The sequence below is a fragment of the Candoia aspera genome, chromosome 3 (assembly GCF_035149785.1).
Source record: "Candoia aspera isolate rCanAsp1 chromosome 3, rCanAsp1.hap2, whole genome shotgun sequence".
NCBI classification, from domain to species: domain Eukaryota; kingdom Metazoa; phylum Chordata; class Lepidosauria; order Squamata; family Boidae; genus Candoia; species Candoia aspera.
Window position 1 is genome coordinate 2,877,077 of NC_086155.1, and position 27,730 is coordinate 2,904,806.

General features: G+C 48.1%; 1 protein-coding gene across 3 annotated transcripts; it reads left to right on the plus strand.

Moving 5' to 3' along the window:
- Positions 1-1,583: 1,583 nt before the first annotated feature.
- Positions 1,584-27,681, plus strand: RBCK1 (RANBP2-type and C3HC4-type zinc finger containing 1). Of its 3 annotated transcripts, none has more exons than XM_063296841.1 (13): positions 1,584-1,651; positions 8,818-8,856; positions 9,178-9,211; positions 9,486-9,531; positions 10,992-11,136; positions 12,953-13,046; positions 15,835-16,033; positions 18,793-18,935; positions 19,285-19,458; positions 20,445-20,605; positions 21,206-21,317; positions 22,904-23,083; positions 23,779-24,692. In XM_063296841.1, the coding sequence occupies exons 4-13, from the start codon at positions 9,510-9,512 to the stop codon at positions 24,139-24,141; spliced, it is 1,593 nt and encodes a 530-aa protein (XP_063152911.1). In that variant the 5' UTR covers positions 1,584-1,651; positions 8,818-8,856; positions 9,178-9,211; positions 9,486-9,509; the 3' UTR covers positions 24,142-24,692. The 3 variants fall into 3 exon arrangements, with proteins under 3 accessions (XP_063152911.1, XP_063152909.1, XP_063152910.1); XM_063296840.1 differs by lacking the exons at positions 1,584-1,651; positions 8,818-8,856 and adding exons at positions 25,134-25,277; positions 26,116-27,681 and having other exon boundaries at positions 9,078-9,211; positions 23,779-23,877; XM_063296839.1 differs by lacking the exons at positions 1,584-1,651; positions 8,818-8,856 and having other exon boundaries at positions 9,071-9,211.
- The last annotated feature ends 49 nt before the right edge of the window (positions 27,682-27,730 follow it).

Genomic DNA, 27,730 nt, shown 5'->3' on the forward strand with positions numbered 1-27,730 from the left:
AGCTAATTCGGGTTTAGTGTGCTGTGTGAACCCAGTCTCTCTCTCTCTTTAAGAGCAAGTTTGCTTATTTTTCTGTCTTTTGGAAAATAAAAGATGAGTTGATTGGCATTTGCAGCATTTTGTGTGTGTTTGTGTGCGCTTTTGAGTACTCGGGAGTCGGAACAAAGGGCCTGGCTCCTCTTCCTGCAGTTTTCTTAAGGTTTGAGTTGGGTCTAAAAAAAGTTTTTCCAACTTGGCAACTTTGATATCTGGACATATCGAACATATATGTTTTAAAATATATATAAAAAACAATGATATTCTATATTCTACTTATTGTTGTAAAATATGAAATCTGTGCCAAAGAGAGACAAACTCTCATTTTTTTGATCAGTAGAATTAGTCTGGGCTGTCCATCTGATTTAATGTTTTTAGCTGTTTCTGTTTTTTTCTAGTTTTGCACACCACCCAGAGTCCATTGGAGTTGGGCAGCCAATAAATTAAATTTTTTATTTAAAAAAATAGCCTTTTAATTTAGTTTAATATTCCAATTTCAAGGCTGCTGACTCTGGGCAGGTTACAATGAAGTAAAATTAAAAAATAACATATATTAAAGAAAAGAAGACAGCTGACCAGAAGACCAACCCATAATATGAAAAACCCAAAACAAAAAATCCAAAAAAACCCCCTATCTAAAGCAAACAAAAAACAAAAAAATGGGCTCAACACCAACCTACGCTGGGGCCTGGGAGAACAATCAGGTTTTCAGCAATTTGTGAAAGATCAACAGGTTGGGAGCAGTACATAACTTTTTTCAAACACAGATGAATTACACAAAAATAGATTCCAGAGTTTGGGGACCTAACTTAACACTGACATCTTCAACATGAAATATTTTCCCCCTAACTCTACTTACGTGGGTTGAGATACTATGCTGGAAATATATCAATGACTTATGACCCCTCAATTTTTTCGTAGAATTTTAATCTTTCCATGGGGCTGGACAGTCTCTTGGCAAAAAGCCCCAGTTTTGCTGCCCCGCATTCAGGCTTCCTCCACAATTCTGCCTGCAGAAATGCTGAATTCGGTGATGTGCATTCTCAGTTTCTCCCACTCTCTTCGGATTGTGACAATCCCCTACTTCCGGAAATCGGGGCATTTCAGGCTGAAAAGGGGCACTCCCCCAGAGTGGAGCCCCCACCTCGCCTACAGAATAAGAGTGAAGCAGGACCGGGCTGGGTCAGGACCCGGATGGGGGACCACCAGGTGATCCCAGAGCTCCCCGCTAGGGAATTGGAAAAAGCACCCCGGAAAAGGGACAGTCGTGGCAACTCACTTCCCTACTAATCCGGCTCGACTCTGCTTCCGGGGGCACGGTCGGCCAGAGGCCGCCCCGGCCGACCTTGCAGGGCGGGCGGCGGGGTGGGGTGAGACGGGCGCGGGGCTTTCGGGCGGGCCCTCCGCCGAGGAGGCGGCTTCGGGGAACGGCAGCCGTGAGTGACGTCACGGGGATTCCCTCTGCCCGCGGGGGGGGGACGCGGAAGCCGCGTGCCCGGCGCTGCCCGGCCCGCCGCTCCTCCTCCTCCTGCGCTCCCGCCGCTTCGCTTTCGGTTTCCGGGCGGCGGCGGCGGCGCTTCCCTGCAACTTGCCGGAGCCGCGGCGGCGCCTGGAGGTCAGTGTCGCGCAGGGCGGACCCCGCCCCGTCCCCGACCCGCGCCCTTCGATCGCCCGCCCGGGCGGGGGTCCGGCGCGCCGGCGCTGCCCCGCTGGCGAGGCTCCCCGGGCGCGGCGCACATGCTCGCGAGCTGCGCGGGCGAGCGGGAGGCCCTGGCCGCCCGGGGGGCGGGGGCGGGGCTGGGCCCCCGCTCCCCCCACTTCGGCCCCCGCTCCCCCCAGGGGGCTCCGCTGCCCGGCCCCGCGCGCTCCCCGCACTTGCAGGGCGCGGGACTGGCTGCAGGGGCCGGGCGCTGCCCTTCCATTTCCGGCGCCCCCCGGCAGCCGGGCGGGCGAGGCGGGGAGTCCCGTCCGGGCCTCTTTCCCTCCTCCGAGGATTTACTGCCTGCGCGCGGGAGCGGGGCGGGGGGGCCTGGGCCGATGACGTTCGGTCCTGGGGGGGAGGGAGAGTCATCCCCCGCCCCGCTGGGGACTTCAAAGTCTGCAGCTGTGCTCCCCGCACGCGCTTAAGCAGATCGGTTGCCACTCCGGCCGTTGCACACTCCCTCCCTGTGCACCGTCCGGCCTGTGAACTTCTTCCACGCGTCTGGTCCTCATGAAGTTGCCGCCATCTCATCACCAGGAACAAGGAGAGGCAGTTCCAGTTTTAAAGGAGCCTGTTCCTTCTTCCCCTGAAGGGCGGGATTTGCCCAGCTCCGCTTGGTGGCTTCAGACAGCTGGGGGTGCGTTCCCCCCTCCCCTGCCGCTGGAGGCTGTCCTGGTGGCCATTTGGGCTTGACCTTGGCATCTGACATCTGCAGACCGACCTAATTCCAGACTTTTCGAAGTGATTCGGGCTCCTGGGAGATGCGGGTTTAATGCTCTGCTGAGGGACCGCTAGTCTTGGGCTGAGTTTTGCCAGCTTGGTGTTCCTAGCCCTGTTGTCAGCACTGACGTGCATTAAAAGGTTTCTGCTGCTTGTGTCAACGAAGAATTTCACGTGGCTGGGCTTTTTGCAGCTTTTATTCCTGTTGTGATTTCTTTTGCCCACTCTGCAGCAGAGTCAGCGGTGACTTGAGGGCACATTATCAGTCAGTCAAAGAAACAAACAGCTTGATTTCTGATGCTCCTGGCCACAGCCTCCTCCTGCCAGTGGTCCCACTCCTTTGTGGTACTAGCAGTGGACGGCTGGTGCATGGTCAGTTGTTCCACCTGCCTCCCTTTGCACGCACCTTCCAAAGCTGTTGCCGGACCGACAGGCTGCAGGTCTGGAGGAGCCCTGAGTGAGCAGGAGGGGGTGTCCCCGGCGCTCCTTGGGGGCAGACACCTGCACCTGTGACCAGTCACTTGGGCTAGTTCTGAACAGAGGTGCAACTTCTTTTGAAAGCACGCTAAGCCCATGACTGAGAATAACCTGGCTGGCAATTTGTGGGCATTGGGTGAAGCAGGAGGGGCCTCTCCCCGCTGTGCTCCTGCAGCCTGTTAATTGGGCAACTTGGCAGGGGCTAAACCCACTCTTCTAAGTACCCACCTACGTTCACTCCCCTGCCCTGCCAGATGTTAAAGTTTTGATGCTTGAGGCTAGTTTTTCCCTCCAGTGGGTGATTTTGGTGGGAAGGATCACTTCCTTTCAGCTGTCCCTTATCCCACTGGGAAGGGAGGAAAGGGCTTGGCTGTTGGAGCTGCACACTTTCTGCTAACTTTCCCTCCCTCCCTCCCTCCCTCCCTCCCTCCCTCCCTCCCTCCCTCCCTCCCTCCCTTCCTTCCTTCCTTCCTTCCTTCCTTCCTTCCTTCCTTCCTTCCTTCCTTCCTTCCTTCCTTCCTTCCAAGATTTGTATGGCTGCTTCTCTAAAAACACAACTCTGGGTGACTCACCACAATAATAAAACCTAGAACTATAAAAACCATAAAATATAAAACCATAAAACAGGCTTTATTGTTGGCTGGAAAATAATCCAGCTTGTTTGAGAATTCCTTGCTTCCTTCCTTCCCTCCCTCCCTCCCTCAAAAAATAAGTTAAAGCAGTGTTTCTCAACCTTGGCCACTTGAAGATGTGTGGATTTCAACTCCCAGAATTCCCCAGCTAGCATGGGAGTTGAAGTCCGCACATCTTCACGTGGCCAAGGTTGAGAAACCCTGCATTACAGCATTCAGCTGTGACCTTGGGGATCCCTATCATAACATGGACTTTAAAGTTCTTATAACACCTGCCTCTAAATTACTCCTTTCATTTTCTGCCAAAGGCTTTCGTCTAGCAATTCTCCCCACCTCCCCATTCATTGCTGGCACTACAACCCACAAATAGTCATTCTGGTTGGAATGATGGGGCTTGTGGTTCCAAGCCAAAGGCAAAGGTTGGGGAATACTTGGTTTCTATCTGTCACTCCCTTGTATAACAGAACACTGGCGTGGGACCAGACACACTCAGGCCCTAGTGCAACGGGGTGAAGCCCCGTGCACTGTTGTGCAAATGAAGTGAGTGTTCTAATTTGCACAAGAATGTTGTGATAGCCAGGATGTCGGGTGCAAATGGTGTCTACCGTTTGAAAGGCATCAAATGGTTAGTTGATGAAAAGGCAGAACAAACATCTGGGAAATCCTCTTCAGATTGAACTCCAGGCCTCTCTGCGCCTGATGGGGAACTCACATGGCATTTTCTTGCCAAACTTAGGGCTTATGAAAGAAAACTACTTTTTTTTTTCTTATCTGAGTGAGGTAACCAGCATGTGGTTTTGTTTTTTTTCCCGTTTTTTTTCCTGGTATAACTGGTGACTCTTTTCTAAGAACTTACAAGGAGTGTGGAAAACCTGCCAGTCGTAAACTGGAAGGATGTTTTTTTTAATGTTGGATACTGAAAAATGAAACTGACAGAAAAGGCAGGGAAGCCGAGCTTTCTATTTTTGCACAACGAGAAATGATACAAGCTCTTACTTGGTCTAACTTGCACACTTCTGTACGGAGTTTTGTGTGTTTCAGTTTTAGCTGGAAAATTACCCAGAAGCTTCCCGAAAGAGCTGTTGGCTTGAAAAGATCATCTTGCAATGAATGGATTATTATTCCCAATGTCTGTTATTTCTTTGGGAGCAATTTTATTATATTCCCTTTCATTCATCTATAACGAAGGATCAGTTGGAGTGCATGTGCCCCTCAAACAGTAGACCAGTGTTTCTCAACCATGGCGACTTTAAGATGTGTGGACTTCAACTCCCAGAATTCCCCAGCCAGCTAATGCTGGCTGAGGAATTCTGGGAATTGAAGTCCACACATCTTAAGGTCACCAAGGTTGAGAAACACTGGTCTAGAATAAGCTTGAGGTGCAATGCCTTGGACCATTCAAGACAGATTTTCAGGCCATGGAAATAAATCCAGGTTGGTTTGAAAAGCACAGGAGTAGCAATCAGCACTTCAGCAAAGGATCGTTACCTTGCCATGGTGCTGGAGCTTGAGCACCTCAGTGATGCCATGAGCTAAACCGTGAAGGGCCACCCAAGACGGGAAGGTCATGACAGAGAGGTCAGACTAAATGCGATCCCTGGGGAAGGTCATGGCAACTCACCCCAGTATTCTTGCCGTGAAAACTCAATGGATCAGTACAACCAGAGATATGTCGGTATACCATCGGAAGATGAGACCCCCCGGTCGGAAGATGGTCAAAATGCTACTGGGGAGGAACAGAGGATGAGCTCAACTAGCCCCAGACGTGATGACGCAGCTAGCTCAAAGCCGAAAGGACGGCTAGCGGCCGACGGTGCTGGTGGTGAACGGCGAATCCGATGTTCTAAGGATCAACACACCATCGGAACCTGGAATGTAAGATCTATGAGCCAGGGCAAATTGGATGTGGTTATTGGTGAGATGTCAAGATTAAAGATAGACATTTTGGGTGTCAGTGAACTGAAATGGACTGGAATGGGCCACTTCACATCAAATGACCACCAGATCTACTACTCTGGACAAGAGGACCACAGAAGAAATGGAGTAGCCTTCATCATTAATAGTCAAGTGGCTAAAGCAGTGCTCGGATACAATCCAAAAAACGATAGAATGATCTCAATTCGAATTCAGGGCAAGCCATCTAACATCACAGTGATTCAAATATACGCCCCAACCACAGATGCTGAAGAAGCTGAAGTAGAGCAGTTCTATGAGGATCTGCAGCACCTACTGGACAACACACCTAAAAGAGATGTTATTTTCATCACGGGAGACTGGAATGCTAAGGTGGGCAGTCAAATGACACCTGGAATTACAGGTAAGCATGGCCTGGGAGAACAAAACGAAGCAGGACATAGGCTGATAGAATTTTGCCAAGACAACTCACTCTGCATAACAAACACTTCCAGCAACCTAAGAGACGGCTTTATACATGGACTTCCCCAGATGGACAACACCGAAATCAGATTGACTCCATCCTTTGCAGCCAAAGGTGGCGGACATCTGTACAGTCGGTAAAAACAAGACCTGGAGCTGACTGTAGTTCCGATCACGAACTTCTTCTTGCACAATTTAGGATCAGACTAAAGAGATTAGGGAAGACCCACAGATCAGCTAGATATGAGCTCACTCATATTCCTAAGGAATATGCAGTGGAGGTGAAGAATCGATTTAAGGGACTGGACTTAGTAGATAGGGTCCCGGAAGAACTCTGGACAGAAGTTCGCAACATTGTCCAGGAGGCGGCAACAAAATACATCCCAAAGAAAGAGAAAACCAAGAAGGCAAAATGGCTGTCTGCTGAGACACTAGAAGTAGCCCAAGAAAGAAGGAAAGCAAAAGGCAACAGGGATAGGGGGAGATATGCCCAATTAAATGCAAAATTCCAGAGGTTAGCCAGAAGAGATAAGAAATTATTTTTAAACAAGCAATGCGTGGAAGTGGAAGAAGACAATAGAATAGGAAGGTCAAGAGACCTCTTCCAGAAAATTAGAAACACTGGAGGTAAATTCCAGGCAAAAATGGGTATGGTCAAAAACAAAGATGGCAAGGACCTAACAGAAGAAGAAGAGATCAAGAAAAGGTGGCAAGAATATACGGAAGACCTGTATAGGAAGGATAACAATATCGGGGATAGCTTTGACGGTGTGGTCAGTGAGCTAGAGCCAGACATCCTGACGAGTGAGGTTGAGTGGGCCTTAAGAAGCATTGCTAATAACAAGGCAGCAGGAGACGACGGCATCCCAGCTGAACTGTTCAACATTTTGCAAGATGATGCTGTCAAGGTAATGCATGCTATATGCCAGCAAATTTGGAAAACACAAGAATGCCCATCCTATTGGAAAAAATCAACTTATATCCCCATACCAAAAAAGGGAAACACTAAAGAGTGTTCAAACTATCGAACAGTGGCACTCATCTCACACGCCAGTAAGGTAATGCTCAAGATCCTGCAAGGTAGACTTCAGCAGTTCATGGAGCGAGAATTGCCAGATGTACAAGCTGGGTTTAGAAAAGGCAGAGGAACGAGGGACCTAATTGCCAATATCCGCTGGATAATGGAAAAAGCCAGGGAGTTTCAGAAAAACATCTATTTCTGTTTTATTGACTATTCTGAAGCCTTTGACTGTGTGGACCACAACAAATTGTGGCAAGTCCTTAGCAGTATGGGGATACCAAGTCATCTTGTCTGCCTCCTGAAGAATCTGTATAACGACCAAGTAGCAACAGTAAGAACAGACCACGGAACAACGGACTGGTTTAAGATTGGGAAAGGAGTACGGCAGGGCTGTATCCTCTCACCCTACCTATTCAACTTGTACGCAGAACACATCATGCAACATGCTGGGCTTGAGGAATCCAAGGCTGGAGTTAAAATCGCTGGAGGAAACATTAATAATCTCAGAGATGCAGATGATACCACTTTGATGGCTGAAAGCGAAGAGGAGCTGAGGAGCCTTATGATGGTGAAAGAAGAAAGTGCAAAAGCTGGCTTGCAGCTAAACCTCAAAAAAACCAAGATTATGGCAACCAGCTTGATCGATAACTGGCAAATAGAGGGAGAAAATGTAGAAGCAGTGAAAGACTTTGTATTTCTAGGTGCGAAGATTACTGCAGATGCTGACTGCAGTCAGGAAATCAGAAGATGCTTAATTCTTGGGAGAAGAGCAATGACCAATCTCGATAAAATAGTGAAGAGCAGAGACATCACACTGACAACAAAGGCCCGCATAGTTAAAGCAATGGTGTTCCCCGTAGTAACATGGCTGCGAGAGCTGGACCATAAGGAAGGCTGAGCGAAGGAAGATCGATGCTTTTGAACTGTGGTGTTGGAGGAAAATCCTGAGAGTGCCTTGGACTGCAAGAAGATCAAACCAGTCCATCCTCCAGGAAATAAAGCCAGACTGCTCACTTGAAGGAATGATATTAAAGGCAAAACTGAAATACTTTGGCCACATAATGAGAAGACAGGACAGCCTGGAGAAGATGCTGATGCTGGGGAGAGTGGAGGGCAAAAGGAAGAGGGGCCGACCAAGGGCAAGGTGGATGGATGATATTCTAGAGGTGACGGACTCGTCCCTGGGGGAGCTGGGGGTGTTGACGACCGACAGGAAGCTCTGGCGTGGGCTGGTCCATGAAGTCACGAAGAGTCGGAAGCGACTAAACGAATAAACGAGCAATCGGTAAAAAAGTTGGCAATCCTCAGAAGGGATTCAACACAGTCACAATGATGGTGTTGATCACACCGTCATGGCCACCATCGTGATTTTTTTGAGCCCCCTGTGGATACTCCTGCAGGCTTTGCAAGTTTCATTAGTGGCACCCCCAGGTAGGCCTGGGACTCTGAATGGGCCCCAGTTCTCATTGCTTTATAGATCTGAAGCCTTGCAACCTGAGTATGAGTCATTCTGTGCTGCAGCTGCAAAAAATGCACTTCTAGGCTGAGTCAGCAGAAGTAGGATTTCCAAAACTGGGGAAGTCAAAGCTCTATTCACTTCTGGTTTGCGCAGACTCTGCCTCAAGTCCTGGGTCCAGTTTTGGGCAGCAGCTTTTAGGAAGGATTCAGAGAAACTGGAACCAGTTAAGAGCAGGGAAACGAAGCAGAGGATTTGATCCTAAGATCTCTGAAGAGACATGGAAGCAACTGAGCATGTTTAGCCTTGAGCAGTGGAACTTGAGAATAAAATAGCACCTTTTATGTACCTGGAAGAATGGCCAGACAAAGTCACAGTCTGTTTTCTCTCATTGCAGAGCGCAGGACTCAGAAACACAGATTGAAGTTGAGAGCCAGTTGGATGTAGTGGTTAAGGCACCAGGCTAGAAATGGAGAGACCCTGAGTTCTAGTCCTGCCTGAGGCACAAAGCCAGCTGCAGGACCTTGGGCCAGTCACTCCCTCTCAGCCCTGGGAGGGAGGCAATGGCAAGCCACTTCCGAAAAACCGTGCCAAGAAAACTGCAGGGACTTGTCCAGGCAGTCTCCGAGAATCGGACATGATTGAACGGATTAAACTATAGTATAAATGTACCTGGAAGGATGTCTAAACAAAGTCAAGATCTATTTTCTCTCGTTTCAGGGTGCAGGGCTCAGAAACAGACTGAAGTTGCAAGAAGGCCGATTCTGGTTCAATGTCAGGAAACGCTTCAGGTCAACTGTGGAACGAGATACCCAGGGAGTAGGTGAGGGTTTTTTCGCCGGAGGCATTCAAGCAGAGGCCCATTCCTTGAAGATGCGTTCATTTGGATTCCTGCTGCAAGGAGAAAGGTGGATTCAGGGGCCTACATTGCATTTTCCAATCTCAGGGTTGGTGGCCCTGTGGAGTCAGTGCCGAAATCCCTTGGGGCTGGGGAGGCCTGTTATGTGTGATTGAGGTTGGAAGAATTGTACACAACCCCACAGGTCCTTGTTCTCTTTGCTTCAGGAGTCTGGGTGGCTGAACGTGCTCATGGAGAAGGCAACAAGGAAAGGTGAGGCTGCAGGTGAAGGGGCTGGGTATGCAACAGGGTGGAGGGATGCGTGCAAAGGAAACCGAAAGGGCCAATGCGGGCTGTGTTTCTGGACTCTCCTTGCTGAAATGGAGCAGAAATAAGGTCTCCTATGGTTGTTTCTTCCCCCTGTGTCATAAAAGGCATACATATTCTAAAAGGGCCCAAATAGAATTTCCTTTTTTGGTGCGTTCGAGTCAGTCTTGACTCCTGGCGACTGCCTGGACAAGTCCCTGCAGCTTTCTTGGCAAGATTTCAGAAGTGGTTCACCCTGGTCTTCTTCCTAGGGCTGAGAGAGAGGGATCAGCCAAAGTCACCCAGCTGGTTTTGTGCCCAAGGTGGACTAGAACTCCCCGTCTCCTGGTTTCTAGGCCGATGCCTTTAAGCACTACCCCAAACTGGCTCTCCCTCTTAAATTTAATCTTAAGAAAAATGCACCATCCTGTTGGGGACGAAAGAAGAACTGGATTTTCTTTAGATTCTTGCCCTTGCATGGCACACCTCACTGATCCTGGGTGATCTCAGAGGCTGAGCAGGGTTGGCTCCAGGTAGTCTTTGGATGGGAGACCACCAGAAGATCCCAAGGCTGTAAATTGGGAAGTCAGAAACCATCCAGGAAGGAGGCAGCGGCAGACTGCTTCTGCTTGATTGACAAGACAGCAACTTGGGGGTCTCTCTCTGAAGTCCCCAGGAGTCAAAATTGATTTGAAGGAGATTTAGCCTCTTTTAAAAAAAAGGCTATTTCAAAGCAGCTTTTGAAATAGCTGTTGGCCATGGAGCAATATTGATATTATGTGAATAGGGCACTTGAGGCAAGGTACGGTCTCCTGGAAGTTCATACAGTGTTCTATCCGTATTCAAAAATGCGCCAAGATGGTTGGGGAATGCCGAATTTAGCTCTGCTTCTCGGCCATCGATGCTCCCTTGTCATTTTCAGTTGCTGGAAAGGACTTTTCCGCACCACCACCTGGGCCTTCAGCTCTTCTAATTTGATATGGATCCACGGAGGACGGGGGTGGGGGGCAGCAAGATTTATCTATTTATCCTGCTTTTATTTTGTGCAGCTCTGGACAGCATCCCAAATGCTCCTTCCTCCTGTTTTTCCCCACAACAGCAACCCTGTGAGGTGGGTTGGGCTGAGAGAGAGCGACCGGCCCAAAGTCACCCAGCCAATTTCTGTGCCAATGGGAGGACTAGAACCCACAGTCCCCTGGCCACTACCCCAAACTGGCTTTCTCTCTCCAGACCCAGAATGGGCATGAAAAAACAGACCTAAAGTTGGCGTTTGCTAAACCTGCTGGGGACGCCCATGCCTGGATATCTCCCTTATGTTATGGAGCTTTAGACGCAGATGTCAGCATATAAATAAAAAAATGGGTCACGGGTGGGGCAGGGTCCTGTGGCGAGGAGTTCCGCAGCTGAATTGCTCCTCTCCCCCTCAGCTGAGCAGCAAGCCCTGAGGCTGGCGGAGGCGATCAGAGGCGGGGAGGAAGAGGTGGCCCGGCAATGTGCCGTCTGGCTGGCTGAGCGACACGTCCCCATCACGGTGCAGCTGGAACCGGACACCTACCCCCAGCGAGACATTAGGTGATGGCATAGGAGGTGCAGCAGTGCCGAAGGTGGATTTTGGACAGCCCGATTCTCAAACTTTGAGCTGCTTAGGCTGGGGTGGGGGGAATCCTGTGGTTTCCAAGCCCCTGGAGTCTACTCCTGGGGCACCCTCAGCCTTTGGTTTCCCATTGTTTTGAACAGAAATGTTGCTGTGTTATTGCCAGCCCTTCGAGGTAGGCCAGGTCAAGAAGCAGACACAGCGTGGATTCCAGGAATGCTGCTTCATTGTAGGGTGTAACAGCAGAATCTGGAAAGCCTGCCAAAGTTTCTCTCTGCCCCATCTTCTGCTAAGCAAAATCAAGGCGGGGTTTTCTTGAGTTTCTTTCTCACCTTCCCTTCCACCTCTGGACTGGGCCATCGCTTCTCCAAGCCCTTCCTTAACGGCTCACGCATACCCTCCCCAGGCTCTAAATTCCTTTAGTTAGAGACCCAACTGGTTTGCCAAAAACCCAGAAAAATCGTGGCTTTCCAGATAAGGTTGACCTGGCCCATCTCTTTACCTACTAAGACATCTCCTTCCCCAAGCCATGAAGTTCACTCCCTGCAACCTCCAGGGAGCTGCTTAGCCCTGGTTGAGATGTCAGAGATGTGACTGAAAATGCTCAAAGGAGAGTTGAGGAGAACTTGCCATCCTTTCCCATCAGGATAAAGGGGGTAGTACTGATAACCCTAATGGCAACCGTTGGTGTGTGCTTTGGCCAATAGCCAATCGTTCCTACCACTACAGGTAGTCCTTGACTTATGATCATTTGTTTAGTGACCATTTGAAGTTATGACGGCGCTGAAAAAAGTGACTTACGGCTGGTCCTCACACTTACGACAGTCATGGCGTCCCTGCAGTCACATGATCAAAATTAGGGCGCTTGGCAACTGGCATGTGTTTACAATGGTCGCAGCATCCTGGGGTCACATGATCGCCATTTGCAACCTCCCCAGCCAGCTTCCGACAAGCAAAATCAGTGGGGGAATCCAGATTCACTTAATGATGTGATTCGCTTAATAACTGCTGCAAAAAAATGTTGTAAAATTGGGTGCGGTCACGTGATGCTTCGCTTAATGACTGTACTGGTTAACAATGAATTGTGAATTCCCTATTGTGGTTGTAAGTTGAGAACTACCTGTAATAATTAGCAAAGAGCAGTAGGCTTGCTGCAGTAACAGCAGGGCTTTGGGCTTGGAATTAGAGCAAGTGGTGGCTTGTAATTGACCTTGGCTGATCTTGGAAAGCTAAGCAGAATCAGGCCTGGTTAGGATTTGGATGGGGGACAACCAGCAAATCTCAAGGCTGTAGGTAGACTGGGAAGTTAAAAGAATATCCAGGAGGAAGGCACTAATGAACCACATCTGTACCGTTGCCCCCCCAAAATTTATGGATGGGCCCATCGGGAGCCAAATTGGATGTAAAGAAGACTTTACCATTTTATCACCTTGCATGGTAAGGTCCTTATTTCTGGTCTAGTATCCTCAAAGATGTCCTGGACTACAGCTCCCAGAGGTCCTAGCCACCATGGCAAAAATCCTCCTGGCTGATAATGCTTGGACTTGTAGTCTATCATAGCTGGAGGATGCTAGGTTAGAGAGGGCTACCTTACAAAAACGTCATAGCTGGGATGGAGAAGGGGGAGGAAGCACATTCAGGAACAGCAGAGGGCTCAGGAGGAGAACCCTGAGATGATGACCTCTGACCTTGGTAGTGTGAACAAGTCAGAGGCTAACAGAACTGTGGAGTGGGGATGAACTTGGGGGCAGACCTGGTGAGTTACCTTCTCTTGATGCCTCTCCTTTCTTCTAGGCTGTGGGTGGGCGTGGAAGATGCCCAGATGGTCACTACTCCCATCTTCCTGAAGGTCCAACCTTCCATGACCGTGGCTTCCCTCAAAGACATGGTATGAACTGCTAGAGATCCTGCCCAGTCACGTACATTTGGGGCAAACAGCTGGGTGTTCTTGGATTCATTGGCGAGGGACACTGTCTATGAAGGTGTCATCATGGGTGCCTTTATATATAATTTTTATGAAAGATTTTTAAAAAGGAAGATAAAAACTAATGCAAACTAATATAAAGTAAGGAAAAGAAAAAGAAACCAAAGAAAAAGCTACAAGTGCAAGAAGGGGAAAAAAAGTAAAGGAAAAATAGAAAAGAAAGAAAAAAGATACAAGGAAGTAGCTTCCAATCTTTTTTACAGCAGTTATAAGTGCAATTATAAATTTACTTTTTACTCTATGGTTACAGCATAACTCTTCTTTCTATAATCTGTCCTGTCTAATCCTCAAAAACATAATTCATAAGTTCATTTGTTTCTGTTTTACGCAAAAAGTCCTTAGGGGGTTCCCAGTTAGCAATAAATGTTTATATTTTTTCTCTGATCAAAGAAGTCACTTTAGCCATCTCAGCAAGTTCCATCATCTTCACCAACCACTCCTCCATCGTGGGTAGTGCTGAATCTTTCCATCTTTGTGTGCACAATAATTTTGCTGCAGTTACCATGTACAAAAACAAAAGTTCCATGACTTTTTTCCAATTGTTTGTCCATCAATCCCAAAAGAAAAACTTCTGGTCTCAATTGTGTATTGATCTTTAAAATCCTCTGAATCAGTGTATGTATTTGAATCCAAAATAGAGATAATAAGACAAGATGAGAGGATTGTGGGAATAAAGGTTAAAAAAGAAACGCATGAGTTAAGGGCTTTTGCAGATGACTTGGTGCTGATTCTGGAAGGTCCTTTAAAGGGAATTGAAACATTAATGGGCAGATTAAAAGAATTTGGGGCATTAGCAGGTTTTGAGATTAATAAATGGAAGATGGAGATGTTAACAAAAAATATGAAAATAGAAGATCAAACAGAATTGTTGAATTAAACTGGTTTTAAGATTGAGAAGAAGGTAAGATATCTGGGTATCACTGTGGCAAATATGAACTGTATGTTATTTCAAAATAACTTTGTTAAGACATGGAATGAAGTTAAAAAATATGTTAACATGGGAGAAACTACGACTGCCATTGCTGGGGAGAATTTCTGTGATAAAAATGAATGTCTTGCCTAGAATGATGTTTTTGTTTCAGACAATGCTTGTTTTGACAAGGGAAGCACCGTTTAAACAGTGGCAGAAGAACATAACTAAATTTGTACGGAAAGGGAAAAAACCATGAGTTAAATGTACGGTGGTACAAGATGCAAAGGAAAGAGGAGGGCTGGGTCTACCTGATTTGAAATTGCATTTTGCAGCTTGCTGTTTGGTTTGGATGGAAGGGTGGGTGCTGCTGAGAAGGACACGACCTGAGATTTGGGTGGCATGGATAGTTCTGGAACGATAAAGTCAAGGTTAACGTGGATTTTAAAAATCATTATCTTGGACGTGCCATATTGAAAATACGGAATAGACACAAACCCAGGTTGTGCCCAAAAACACCTTTGGGGCTCTCAGCACAAGAAGCATTTTATAGACGCGAAATAATAGGCAAACACAAATGGCTAACTTATTGTGAGATACTAGAATATTGTCAAAGGGAATGTAAAATAAAATCAAGAGAAGAACTGGTGGCAGAGGGATATATATATTTATTTATTGCATTTTATAATAATTGTAATGTGCCTGGTTTTATGAGCTTTTAACGTTTATGATCGTAGTTTGATTTTATTGTAAACCGCCCAGAGTCCCTCTCTTGGGGGAGATGGGCGGTAATTAAATTTGAATAATAGTAATAATATAGCTGCCAATGGTTCTCTTATTTACAGCTGTTAGAAAGATTTAAAGTAGACAAAAGAGTTTATGGTTTTGAACATTATAAGACTGAGTTTGAAATAGAATTGTGTACAAATAATGAACATGTAATTGCTAAAATGTATGAACTTTTATTGGAATTTGAAGCAGAAGAAGAACAAGTGAAAGAGTGCATGATAAAGTGGGCTAAAATTTTTGGTTATAATATACAGCAGGTCTCCAGTTCCTAAGTCTGTCCCTTAGTTGAATTTGTATGTAAGTTGGAACATTTATTTAGCATCAGTTAGTCAAATGTTTGTCTTAGTATATAGCATACCTGCATATTTTACCTTTCTATGCATATAAAACACTTAAACAGTTCCAAATGCACCAAAACATCTTAAACATAATAATACACAAAGTAGGATTGTATATTTAACCCAAAGTATTGTACTTATCTCGAATTTTTAATGTAATAGTCTTTATGGCAGTCCGTTCTTAACTAGGAGTCGTCTGTAAACCGGGACGTTCTTAAACCGAGGACCTGCTGTACAGATGGAACAGTGGGAAAATATGTGGCTGAAAGGGCTGAAATTTACACTATCTTATAATCTTAAAGGGAATTTTTATAAAGTGATGTACCCTTGCTATGTCAGCAGAGAAATTGTCCAGGCCAGTGTTTCTCAACCTTGGCCCCTTTAAGATGGGTGGACCAACTCCCAGAATTCTCCAGCCAGCATGGCTGGCTGGGGAATTCTGGGAGTTGAAGTCCACCTGTCTTAAAGGGGCCAAGGTTGAGAAACACTGGTCTGGAATGTATAAAACAACAAGAAGGGACGTTTTATGTTTGGTGGACATCTGAAAAAGCTGGAAGATGCTGGATCATGTGTGTCTTCAGGAGAGGTCGGGGCGGCAAAAGGTGGAGGCACATCTCCTTTGGCTTTCCTGCAGCTCCCTTTCTTTCCCGGACAGATGTTTCTCCATTATGGTTTTCCTCCCAGCATCCAGAAGTGGTTGGTTGGACAGAGGCTGCCACAGGACCATGAGACCCTCCACTATCATGGCATCCAGAGAGACGGGGACATGGCATACCTCTTCTTGCTCTCTGCCAAGGCTGCAAACCTGAACAAGGAAACGGTGGAGTTGGACCATGAACGCAGGCAGCTGGCAGGTGAGCTGGTCAGAAGAGGGCCTGGGGATTTGAGGGACCAGCTGTTTCCGACCACTTCTGCCCATCTGCTAGGATCCAGCAAAGGGAGTGTCTCCAGGCCCCCTCGATGAAGCGGTGCCCTTTGTTGGCACCCAGGAAGTGTGCCTTCTGCGTGGTACCCTAACCCTTGGAACAGCCATCTCCCCAGAGTTCCCATATGGCTCCCATCCTGATGACATTCTGAAAGTCCTTGAAAATCGGGTTACTCTCCCAGGCAGGGTGGTGGGTGAGTCCTTGTAAGATTTTTATGTAGTTTCGTATTTTTTTCCCCATGTTTTTTTTCTGTTTTATCGTTCTGACTTTTTCTTGTGTAAAGCACCCAGACCCAGTTGGAGTCGGGCATTCTTTAAATCTATGTAATAAACAACGAGACGTTTTAAAAATAGTTGGCCAAAACATCATCAACCCTGAAAGCTGAGTAGCGTTGCTGGTTGTGTTCACAGGCCACACTGAACAGGAAAAGGTGGCTAACAAACCACAGTGCCTTTGTTTTCCTAACCCGAAACCATCACAGGTCGGGGTGGCGAAATAGGGTGACCTGTTTCAGCCAACAGTGGCCTAACATGGTTTGTTTAGTTTTGCTAACTTCTTAGGAGGAGCTCATGCAGGGGATGATCACATGAGTAACCCTGGTGAATCTCTCCTGGAGGATGCCCGGGTCATGCAAACGAGCCAGGTTTTGAAGCTAAATCACAGTCTAGGAGCCTTGTTTTCATTTCTGAATCTTCAGGAGATTGGCCTGCAGCCCCTAATCCAAACAAGGGATCCCCAGTGTGCTTGCAAACCCATTCTTGCTAGGTTGACAGGCAAACTTTAATAGGTTTGGCTTATTCATGACAAAACAAGGACTGGGGTTGTACATGCTTGGTTTATGGAAAATGGCCTGCTTTTACAGCTCCAGCATGTGCTGCTAGGGCCTTTCTGCAAAGCTAAGAGGCTGGTCTCTGGATTAGTTTACTCCTTCAACAGGGCACCTGCATTAAAAAAAAAGTCAGCATTTTTCTTCTGTATTTTCGTAAAAAGATGGTCTACAGGTAGCTTGACGACCGTTCAAAGTTATGACAGCCTTAGAAAGGGTGCTTTACGGCCCGCAAAGCACTTCTGGCTGTCATGAAACGTCATGCCAGCCCCCTGCGGTCACGTGACTGCATTTCAGGCGCTCGGCCACCGGCTCGCACTTATGACCAGTTGCCAAGTGCCCTGCGATCATGTGATTGCCATTTGCAGTCTTCTCTGCTGGCTTCCCCAGAATGTCAGTGGGGAAGCCAGTAGGGAAGGTCGCAAGCAGAGGGGATGGAGGGGAGGGGAAACCTTTCGAGGGGCTGCAGGAATGGAGCTCAAATCCTGAAGATTTCTGCTTTGTTCCTGCAGACCCACCAAGGAAATCCTTCGGCAGGCTGCTCTTTTAACGACCACAACCGGAAGTGCTGGGATTGTGGTCGCTGAGTGAAGCAGTCATGTGGGTGTCTCGCTTAATGACAAATTCACTTAACAACTGAGATTCCTGTCCCAATTGTGGTCGTTAATCAGGGACTACCTGTACTTTTGAGCTTACATAGGAACTCATTGTCAGAAAATAGGCAGTTGCTTTATGCTGGATCAGATATATCCCTCTGGCCCAACCTGTTCTGCTTGTTCTGCCACAGATCCTGGTGAGTGAGCCTGGGGTCTTTTGCGTATAGTAGGTCTTGTACCCCCGAACCCTGGGCTGATCACTTCTCATCAACTGGGAAGGCAGGCTCAGTGACTGCTCAGGGGTCAGTGGCATGCAGAGGCTCCCAGGAAAGTCTGAAGCCGTGAGGAAATAGGCTTGGATGTCCTATATAAAAAGTGCATCTGATGCAGAATTTAATTCTATCTGGAAACCATTCTTGGATTATAATGTGACATAAGGATTTTTGCCACATCCAAAGCTCTGGTCCTCTTATTTATAGAATCATACCTTAATTTAATCTGTAACTTTCAGTGTTGATCTAATGTATTGTTTACTATTTATTGTTTTGTTAATGATTTGTACTGTGTTAACTCAGTACAGGTAGTCCTCGACTTACGACCACAATTGGGATCGGGATTTCCATTGTAAGTTGTTGTGGTCGTAAGTCGAGTCACCGCATGACTGGACCTGATTTTACAACCATTTTTACAGTGGTCCTTAAGCGAATCATGAGCCGTTAAGGGAATCCAGCTTCCCCAAGGGGCATTTTTTGCTGGAAAACGGCAAAAAAGTTGCAAAATGCAATCATGTGACTGTAGGGTGCTACAACCGGTCATAAATGTAAGCTGGTTGCCAAGCGCCCAAAATGCAATCATGTGACTGTGGGGGTGGGGGTACGAAGTTTTGTGATGCTCGAAAGTGCTTTACAGGCAGTAAACCACCCATTCCGAGGCTGTCGTAACTTCAGACTGTTGTTAAACGAATGGTTGTAAGTCAAGGACTACCTGTATGTTCAAATTAAAGTTCAGTGGGGTTATTATTCCTCCCTCCCTCCCTCCTTCCTTCCTTGTAGCTTTTCCGTATGTTCTTTCAAAATATGAAATAAAATTAATTTTTAAAAATCCACAAGGGGTACTAGAAAGCAGAGTGGTTGGTTGGAGCTGGATGGACTGAACGGTTAAAAGGGAGCTTCCTACCCAGTTTTTAGCCTGCCCAGGTGCCCTTTTGTGGTCTTGGATGGCTCCTAAACGACTGCCTTCCTTTCTCCCTTGTGTGGCATCATCAGAGTTAGGCATTAAAGAAGGGATCCTGCTGCCCCGGGGAACGACCACAGCGGACTCCCCAGCACCAATGGAGCCCTCGATCACACTGGACGTCTACGAGGAGGGGAGCGGCTTTGCACTGTCTCTCCCTGTCGAGCCCCCAAAGGTAAGAGATTCGCAAGAAGATGACCTTGGTGGAAATACGCAAGAGCCGTTCTCTAGGCAAAACGGGCTGAAGCATTTTTTAAGTCCAGAGCAGCAAGATAACATTCAGAAGAGCCTCAGGCAGACAACCCCCTAATTCACTGGAGTATAAGAAGGGGGAGGCGGTCCAGAATAATTGAACAGTTCTGTTGTTACAGCCCATCTCAATAAAAATAGTTTAACCTTCTGGTGGAGTCGATTCCCTGGTCTGGGCTACCTGGTGGGGCTGACAGTTGCAACGTGGATTGCCCTTTGGCCTCCTGAATGCCCCTCAGTCCTTTGCTTTCTCTCCTGCGTGGGTGGCTTCCCAGGTTGGTTGGGAGTGCCCGAGTTGCACGTTCATCAACAAGCCAGCCCGTCCAGGCTGCGAAATGTGCTGCACCGAGCGGCCCCGGGATTACATCATCCCAGAAGGCTATCAGCTGGATGCCGAGGAACAGGAGTGGCTTCAAAGGGAAGAAGAGGCAACACGCCAGTATGAGCAGGTGAGCGGTAGGACCTGGCCAGCCACATCCGGGTGGAAGGTTGGCCTGGGTGTTCCAGGCATCCAGAGCAGCATTTCAGAGGAGATGAGCTGCAGAAGGGAAGGCTGGGGGTGGTCTCGAGATGCTTCCATGTTTTGAAACCTGTCCATTGATTTCCTGACTTTGGAGTGTCGTCTGCTGTGGCTAATGGTAACTTTCTGAATTGTGGGAACAGAGGATTTCTACCGGGCTCCACAGGATATAGTCTTGGGAACTAAATAAGCGAAGTTCCCGCCCCCAGTTATGAGTTAATTCATTAAGGCAGAGTCTCTGTGAATTGAAGAGTCCTTGGTGTTGTTTGCTGCTTGCTTGACTGTTTGCCTGGTGTCAATCCCTGCTTATCTGGGTGTCGGCTGCCGGAGGGGATGTGTTCTGCTCTTTTTCTGTTTCCTTCTTAGCTTTTTTATTGTCTGTTTTGAATGGTGTGTAACTGTGGTTTATTTCTATGTGTCTATAACCAATCAAGGAACCCCCAAGGAGAAAACCGCACCCCACCCACAAGGGCAGGGCAAGCTGCTGGATATAAACAGGGAGCAAACACTACATCCCTCGCACTGATGATGTTCCCTAGTTGGGTTGTGAAACGTCTGCAAGCCAACAGCCAAGCTCAGGGGGCACCCAGGACTCCTCAGTTCAACCCCGAGCTACAGAGATTCTCTTCTCTTGGTCTCTGTGAATCGCTTGAACTTCTTTTTTCCCCCCACGCTACACACTGAAGGGCTAACCGTTCTTTTCCCACGTATGCCTGCCATTGGAACATCCATCTGGTGATGTTCTGAAACACATCCAGTCTCAGTGAGTTCCTCTACACCCTGTGTGAATGCGACCTGATCCCTACTGGCTGGAGAAGAGAATGGGCCTGGCCTCCTCAGACTTCGTGCGCAGTCTAGGCTGTAAAAGCCACGCGCCTAAGAAGCCCCCCACTCCCCTCCTCTCTTTGGGTGCAGGTGAACGAACAGCAGAAGCAAAGGAACTATCAGCAACTCCTGCAGTGGGACAACCAGAATTTGGTGCCTTCTGAAGAAGCCATGGAGTGCCCAATCTGCTTCGTGAACCTGGAGCCCGGAGAGGGGGTGACCCTGCGGGAGTGCCTTCATTCCTTCTGCAAGTGAGTGTCCCAGAAGGGCCGTACCTTGGCTCCAAAACGTGCTCAGGATTTGCTGCCAAGTCCTGGTCATAAGGCAGAGGTGGACCCTTGGATGATCTCTTGACGGTCCTAGGAGACAGCTAAGGTGGGTTTATATAACTGGTCTCCCTAGCATGGGAACTGCTAGCTCCTACCTCTGTTCTCAAATTTCTCTTGGATGGGACCAAAACTGGGAGTTGCACTGATGGTGATTCAAGGATCAAGAACTAAGGAAGCCATTAGGAAATGGATTGCCGAGTATAAAATGCAGGCCCTGCCTGAGCACTGTGCAGTGGCAAAGCGAGGTACAAATTGGAAAGTGAGGTATAAATAGGAAAGGCCGAAGGGGGACTCTGGGGGTCTGCAGTTCTTTTGGGGAGCAAAGAATTGGGAGGAGAAGTGAGAGTAAAACCACAGGGACTCCTAGAGCTATTTGTGAAGCTGAAACTACTTTGCTAGCGAAGTTCAGAGTTCTTGGGGACAAGGAGGTGCCCAAGTTTGCAAAGTTCTTCAGGCCGCCTCAGAGGTCCGTGGAAGTTCTAGGAGTGGTCCAGCTTTGTAAGAATCTTCCTTTCTCCCCAGGGACTGCTTGAGAGGGACCATCCTCAACAGCCCAGAACCGGAGGTCAAATGCCCCTACATCGATGACAAGTACTCTTGTCCCTGGCAGCTGCTGGACCGCGAGATCAAAGCGGTGGGTATCCAAGCAGAGCTCAGAACCAGCTGAGTAGCAGCGTCTCCGCCCCACTTCTCGCCTAACGTGTCTTGCCACTGACCCAGAAGAGAGAAGCTGTGGCTCTCCAGGTGGTACCCTGTGCCACTACCCACACCCAAATGGTGAAGGATGCTGGGCTTTGTAGGTTAGCAACATCTGGAGCAGGGTGTCCAGCCACTAAGGTTGGAGGACGTATTTGGAATTTTGACAGTACATCGGGGGTGCTCTCACAAAATGGCAGACACAGTAGAGATAACCACAGTAGGTGGATGGAAAACACCGGTGTGCCAAATTGCTCTCTCAGATCATTTCTAAATCAAGATACCGTGTATATATATTTAAAGCAATACAAACTGGGAGCAATCTGGTGCCCAGTTTTATTATAATTGTTTTATGTGATTTTAATGTTTATGTTTTATGGGGAATTTTATTGTAAACTGCCCAGAGTCCCTCTTCTGGGGGAGATGGGCGGTGGCTAAATATGAGTAATAAATAAATAAAATAAAATAAAATAAGTGTACAGGCAGTCCTCATTTAACATCCACTTGTTTAGTGACTGTTCAAAGTTGCAACGGTGCTGAACGAGGGGGCCTTAGGACCGGTCCTCGTAGCTGTGGCTGTCACAGCACCCCTGCAGTCACGTGATCACAATTTGGGTGCGCGGCGACCGGCTCACAATTATGATGCTGCAGTGTCCTGTGGTCATGTGACTGCCATTTGCAACCTTAGTCAATGGGGAAGCCAGCAGGAGGCCATAAAGGGCAGTCACGTGACCACAGGACGCTGCGACCGCACGGGATTCGCCTGAAGCCTGCAACTGGGACTGAGGGAACTGCCGTTGTAAGTTGGCGCGGCCGTGTGATGTCGCGCCTTACGACCGCGTCACTTAGCAATGGAGTTCCCGGTCCCCATTACCGTTGCTAAGCGAGGACTACCTGCATTAGTGGGGCATTTCATGGGGTGTTCCAGATCTGGAGAGCCATAAATCCCCCATCCTTTCGCTGTTGTCTTACAATGCCTGCTTCTGGTTTTCAGTTGTGTTTGTTCACCATACTGCTAACACTTTCTCCATTTTAGCTCAAGTCTAATATTTATTCTCGGCCATTTTCGCAGTATCCTCCTGTGGTGGGTTCCACAGGCTAACCCAGTGTTTCTCAACCTTGGCCCCTTGAAGATGGGTGGACTTCAACTCCCAGAATTCCCCAGCCAGCCATGCTGGCTGGAGAATTCTGGGAGTTGGTCCACTCATCTTCAAGGGGCCAAGGTTGAGAAACACTGGCCTGGACAATTTCTCTGCTGACATAGCAAGGGTACATCACTTTATAAAAATTCCCTTTAAGATTATAAGATAGTGTAAATTGTCCAGGCCAGTGTTTCTCAACCATGGCTGGCTGGGGAATTCTGGGAGTTGAAGTCCACCCATCTTCCAGGGGCCAAGGTTGAGAAACACTGGGTTAAACTGTCATTGCAGGATTGTCCCAGGAGCAGGTTCCTCAGCTGTCAAGGAACTGGAACTGGAGCTCTTACAAAGATCTTCTCTAAAGTCGTCTCCGTTTCATCCATAGCTTCTAACGGAGGCTGAATATCAGCGCTTTCTGGATTTGGGCATCTCCATTGCTGAGAATCGCAGCCGGTTCAGTTACCACTGCAAAACCACGGACTGTCGGGGTTGGTGCTTCTACGAAGACGATGTGAATGAATTCTCCTGCCCGGTGTGCCTCAAACGGAACTGCCTGCTGTGTCAGGTGAGCAAAGTCCCACCTCTGGAGAGGACATTGGGCAAGAGATGCTGCAGGAGGACAGGTCCATCCATCCCTTCTGTTTGCAGATGGCAAATCTCTCCCTGCCTGTTCCAGATTGGCTTCGACGGGGCACCCAGGGGGGGAGAACAAAAAAGTCAAGGGGGTGTCTGCAACCGCGTGATTGAGGCTCCTCTCCTTTTACATGTGTTGCAGTGCGACCCCTATAAAAAGGGGCGGGGTTTAGATCACATTGTTGCAGCCGCCATTTCAACTTTTTCAGCCCTGTCCCTGAGTTTAGGGCTGATGTCTTGGTTGCATACCCAGTGAGGCTTTGGAATGTATCAGTTTCCCAGTTTGCTTTGTAAAAAAAAATTGAAATGAGCCTGGAGGGGCCACAAGGAAAATGGCGGAGGCACACCAGTTCCTGTTGGCCTCGTGCTGGGATTCCCAGCATTGATTCCTTTCTTTTTACGGGTGGAAAACTTGTCCTTCCATGTAGATTAATTCTTGGTGGAAAGGTCTCAGCTGTGCCCTTCTTGGCATGGGGACACAGGATTCCTCTCTTTCCTGCCCACTATTAATGTCTGGAATCTGTCCCCTACGGGCTGGATTACTGGCAGGGCTCTCCTAAGGGAAGGTCAACACAAGCTGACTTTGGCTTCATGATGGACCAGGATCCAACTATGTTTTGCCCACAGGCTATTCACGAAAACATGAACTGCAAGGAATACCAGGATGATCTCCGAATACGGGCGCAGAATGACCTCACTGTACAACAGACCACTGAGGCGTTGCTGGTGAGAAAGGCAGGGTTGCAGGGAACAGCTTGCAGAAACCGCCCTTCCCTCCAGGATGCAGCCCATCAAGTGTCAGCAGTCTTGTGTGATTCACCCACCAAGTGTCACCAAGAGCCATTTCAGATATTTATCCCAGTTGACTTGCAGCTCCCCAGATCCTTATGGACTTGCATGTCCCCCCTTCAGAGTGCTCTAGATATACAGTATCGGACCACCCACGTCAATGGGCTTTGTGTCTTACTCAACTGGAGAACGTCTGGTTGATGTAGCTGGAGTACTAAGTGAGCTCCTGGCTTGCGAAGAGTTGCTTTTCAATCTCTGTTCAGTCCTGAAAGCCCTTTGGGTGACATTGGGGCAGCCCAATCCCGTTGCCAGATGGATCATCTGGACTTGTGAAACATGGTAGACCTGATTAAAACAAGTCGGGTCATTTGTCGTTCAAAGTGTTTTGGGAACCCCGCTCTGTGTTAGCTATGTGTCAACCAGGCCATCGCATTAAGCCGTTCTACAGCTGATCTGTTTGGGCGTAGCATGTCCACAAACAAGGGACCTGGAATACTAGTTAACCAAGTTTACGTTTTACCCTGTTAGTGGGGCCCAGCTGTGAGAAAAATATGGGATGACCTCATCAGGCAGCCCGAGCAATTTCCAGGGGAAAGGAAGTGTCAGAACACAATTTTGAATTCACTTACCCCTTCCTCAAGCTATATGATGCTGGCAGGAAATACTTGCTACCCCAGTTCTTTGGTGGCTGTCAGAATGCGGAGGGATAACTTAAATGAAATAGGAACTTGGTGATGTGAGTCAGCCCGTTGCAGATGGTTGCCCTCCATAACACACATCTTATGGTGCAACGGAACGAGGCCTTTTGTGCTTCTGATGCCAAGCACGTAGGATTTTACGTAAGAACAATTTTGGTAACGGTCTTATATTAGTCAACCGCATTCACATTTTCTGTGGCTGTTTATGGTCACGTGACCAGGAGACAGAAATATGCCACTGGTCAAGTATCTGAAACCCTGGTTCCCTGACAAACTCCTTATGTTTTTATTTCTGAGAAAGGGAATTTGGGGGAATTTGGGCATACCACCTTTTTTTTTTGCTAACTCCTAGCAAAACCTGCATCGTGCCTTTTGATTCCATGCATAGGTTGGCTATAGGCTGGGCCCCTTTCCTCACACTCGCACCCCACCGGTTCCACTAGGAAGAGGCTGGCACAAGCTGTAGGTGTTTGGACAGCTCTGCTCCCTTTTCAGAGGCTGGTGAGCGATGGGGAGGCCATGTACTGCCCCACCTGCAGAATCATCGTCCAGAAGAAGGATGGCTGCGACTGGATCCGTTGCACTGTCTGCCACACGGAGATTTGCTGGGTGACCAAAGGCCCACGCTGGGGACCAGGGGTATGTGTTGACGGCGGGTAGAAACGAGGGTGCGCAGGGCACAGTCTTCCCAACTGTGCCCCTTGGAATAATATTACGCGTGACCCACCATATTCCTACATATCACAGAGGGTTGGACCAGGTCGGCGTTTCTCAATCTCAACAACTTTAAGATGGGTGGACTTCAACTCCCAGGATTCCCCAGACGGCATTCTGGGAGTTGAAGTCCACCCATCGTAAAGTTGTCAAGGTTGAGAAACACTGCTCTACAGGATCTGGGCTGTGAAGTCCACAAGATAGCAAAGAACAGCACTGCTGCCTCCTGCTGGTTGTCTGGAGTTTGGCAACCCCAATATGATAGTCCTGAATTACTGTAATTTACTGCCCGTTTCCCCATCTGTGATGTCTACTGAAGGCAGTTGGCCTTGGGACAACTCAGGACATCCCACTAGGTAAAGGGGGTGGGTGGGAGGAGTCAAAAAGGTCAAGATGGTGGCCACAACTGTGTGATTGAAGCCCCAACACTTTTATACACATTCCTGCATCACAGATGGCCGAAAGGGAGATTGGGACGGACTGTGTGATGCTGTGGTTGATCGGTAAAGGCTTTGGGTCCCTGAGGGGACCGTCTGGTTATAAACAGGGGTTCCCAGACTCCCCCCCCCCATACACACTCTTCACTGAAGACAGCAAGGTGCCAAATGTGCCCCATGGGTGACCTACATCTTTTACCCCCAGAACAAACATAAGATGGCACTGAATTCAGACATGTGACAAACACACTCCCTCTTTGGGGGGGGGGACTTGTACTTGCCGATCCTGCGCCCCCCTTTCACGCTCTGTTCTTCTTTCACCTCAGGGCTCGGGGGACATCAGCGGGGGCTGCCGTTGCAAGGTAAATGGGATCCCCTGCCATCCGAATTGTCAGAACTGCCATTGAGCCAAAGGCCCAACCATCCTGAACGTTGGACTTTCCAGGGAACCCGTCCGTGTGCGTGGGAGGACGGGGGCCTGAAGGGCGGCCAAGGTGAATTCTGGACCATTGGGCACGTCTTCTGCAGCGTGACCAGGAACTGTTGGAATCGGGGCCCTTGGCTCCCGCCTGGTCAATCTCAGAGGACTCTCCTGCGCCACTGATGAGGTGATGGGGCCAAGTGGAAGGCGCTCTTCTACCTCTGGGTTGGGCGAGCGGGGCATATTCTTCACCCCCTCCTGTATCGGTTGCGCCCAGAGCCTTTGCTTGTTGGTTCGTTTCGGTCTAGATGTTCTGCTTCCCTTTTTCGTACGGAGTGGCCACCGTTTTCTTCTCTTGCCCTTCTGCACAAACAGCATTATGTTGCGCGTCTGTCGAGGTTTCAGGGTCGGATCTGCGTGGCCTCACTGAAGCCACGGATGCTTGTCACTCACTGCATTAAAACCACAGAGTTGTGGGCTGCGGCTGTATGACCGAATATGCTGGCTTGGCGTACATTCCGTGTTTACTCGCTTTACCGTAAGGATATTTATAGGCCAAGAAGCTGCTGCTGCTGCTTTAGGACGCCCAGCCACAACATAGAAATTATTTGAGACAGGGTCAGTGTCAGATGGAGCTCTGTGGGTCTGTGGTCACCTCTCCGGTCACCCAAATCTAGTTTCTGAAATTGAATTTTAGGGATAGCAGAGTCTTTCCAGAGAAAGTGAGAAGTCTGCAGAAGGGATCCTCAACATGATTTCTGATGAGATAGGACCGCAACTAATAGCGTAAGGAGGGCTGGGAATTACTGTTGTGAAATTGCTAAAAAGGCCTTTTTTTTTAATGTACCATTATGTGAATTTACTTGAAATGGTACCAAGAGATGTTAAAACGATGGGGAGGATGCCAAGAGATGCCAACAGTTTTTCAAATACTTCTGGGAAGCCTGGAGAACCAGAGATAATCTAGAGAGATTTGGAATGTTATATTTAGGATATGTGTCCTAGACAACATACCCGGAAAATGAGAGAGGTTAGGTGCAAGGAAGATAGGTCACACAATGTCCCTCGGGGAAGACTGGACTTAATGCTACTTAATGTATTTTTAGGTGTGCACATTGATAACGTTATTTGAAAGACAGGTATTTCTGATTTGGGAAGGAAGATAAACGTGTCCCAAATTATCTGTCCATGAAGGTGAAATTAAATTTATGCAGAAGCCATTTTAGCTGCCCGTAACAGCAGCTCACTTTCCTTTCTGTTTGCCTCCAATAAGATTACTAAGCAGCTAGGGTACCAGAAGAACCTCAACATTAGGGTAGAAATTCATTACCGCTGTGATTATGTGACTCCTTTGATCCAACACTTTGATGCTGCCATGTTTGATTCTGTACAGTATTTGTGCTTTTGCGAAAAAACCAGTGTTAAGTTTGCCTCTGAAAACGATTAAAAGATAAATCACTTGCATTTTCAACTCTGCAGGAGGTAAACGGCAAAGGGAACCTCGATGGTATATTTCAGAA

What these genes read in the sequence shown, in the direction of transcription:
- RBCK1 (XM_063296839.1), top strand. Translation starts at nt 9,101, where the DNA reads ATGTCTAAACAAAGTCAAGATCTATTTTCTCTCGTTTCAGGGTGCAGG. An exon ending in TCCCTGTCGAGCCCCCAAAG is followed by an intron (nt 18,936 to 19,284) that starts GTAAGAGATTCG and finishes GTGGCTTCCCAG; the next exon opens with GTTGGTTGGGAGTGCCCGAG. An exon ending in CAACACGCCAGTATGAGCAG is followed by an intron (nt 19,459 to 20,444) that starts GTGAGCGGTAGG and finishes CTTTGGGTGCAG; the next exon opens with GTGAACGAACAGCAGAAGCA.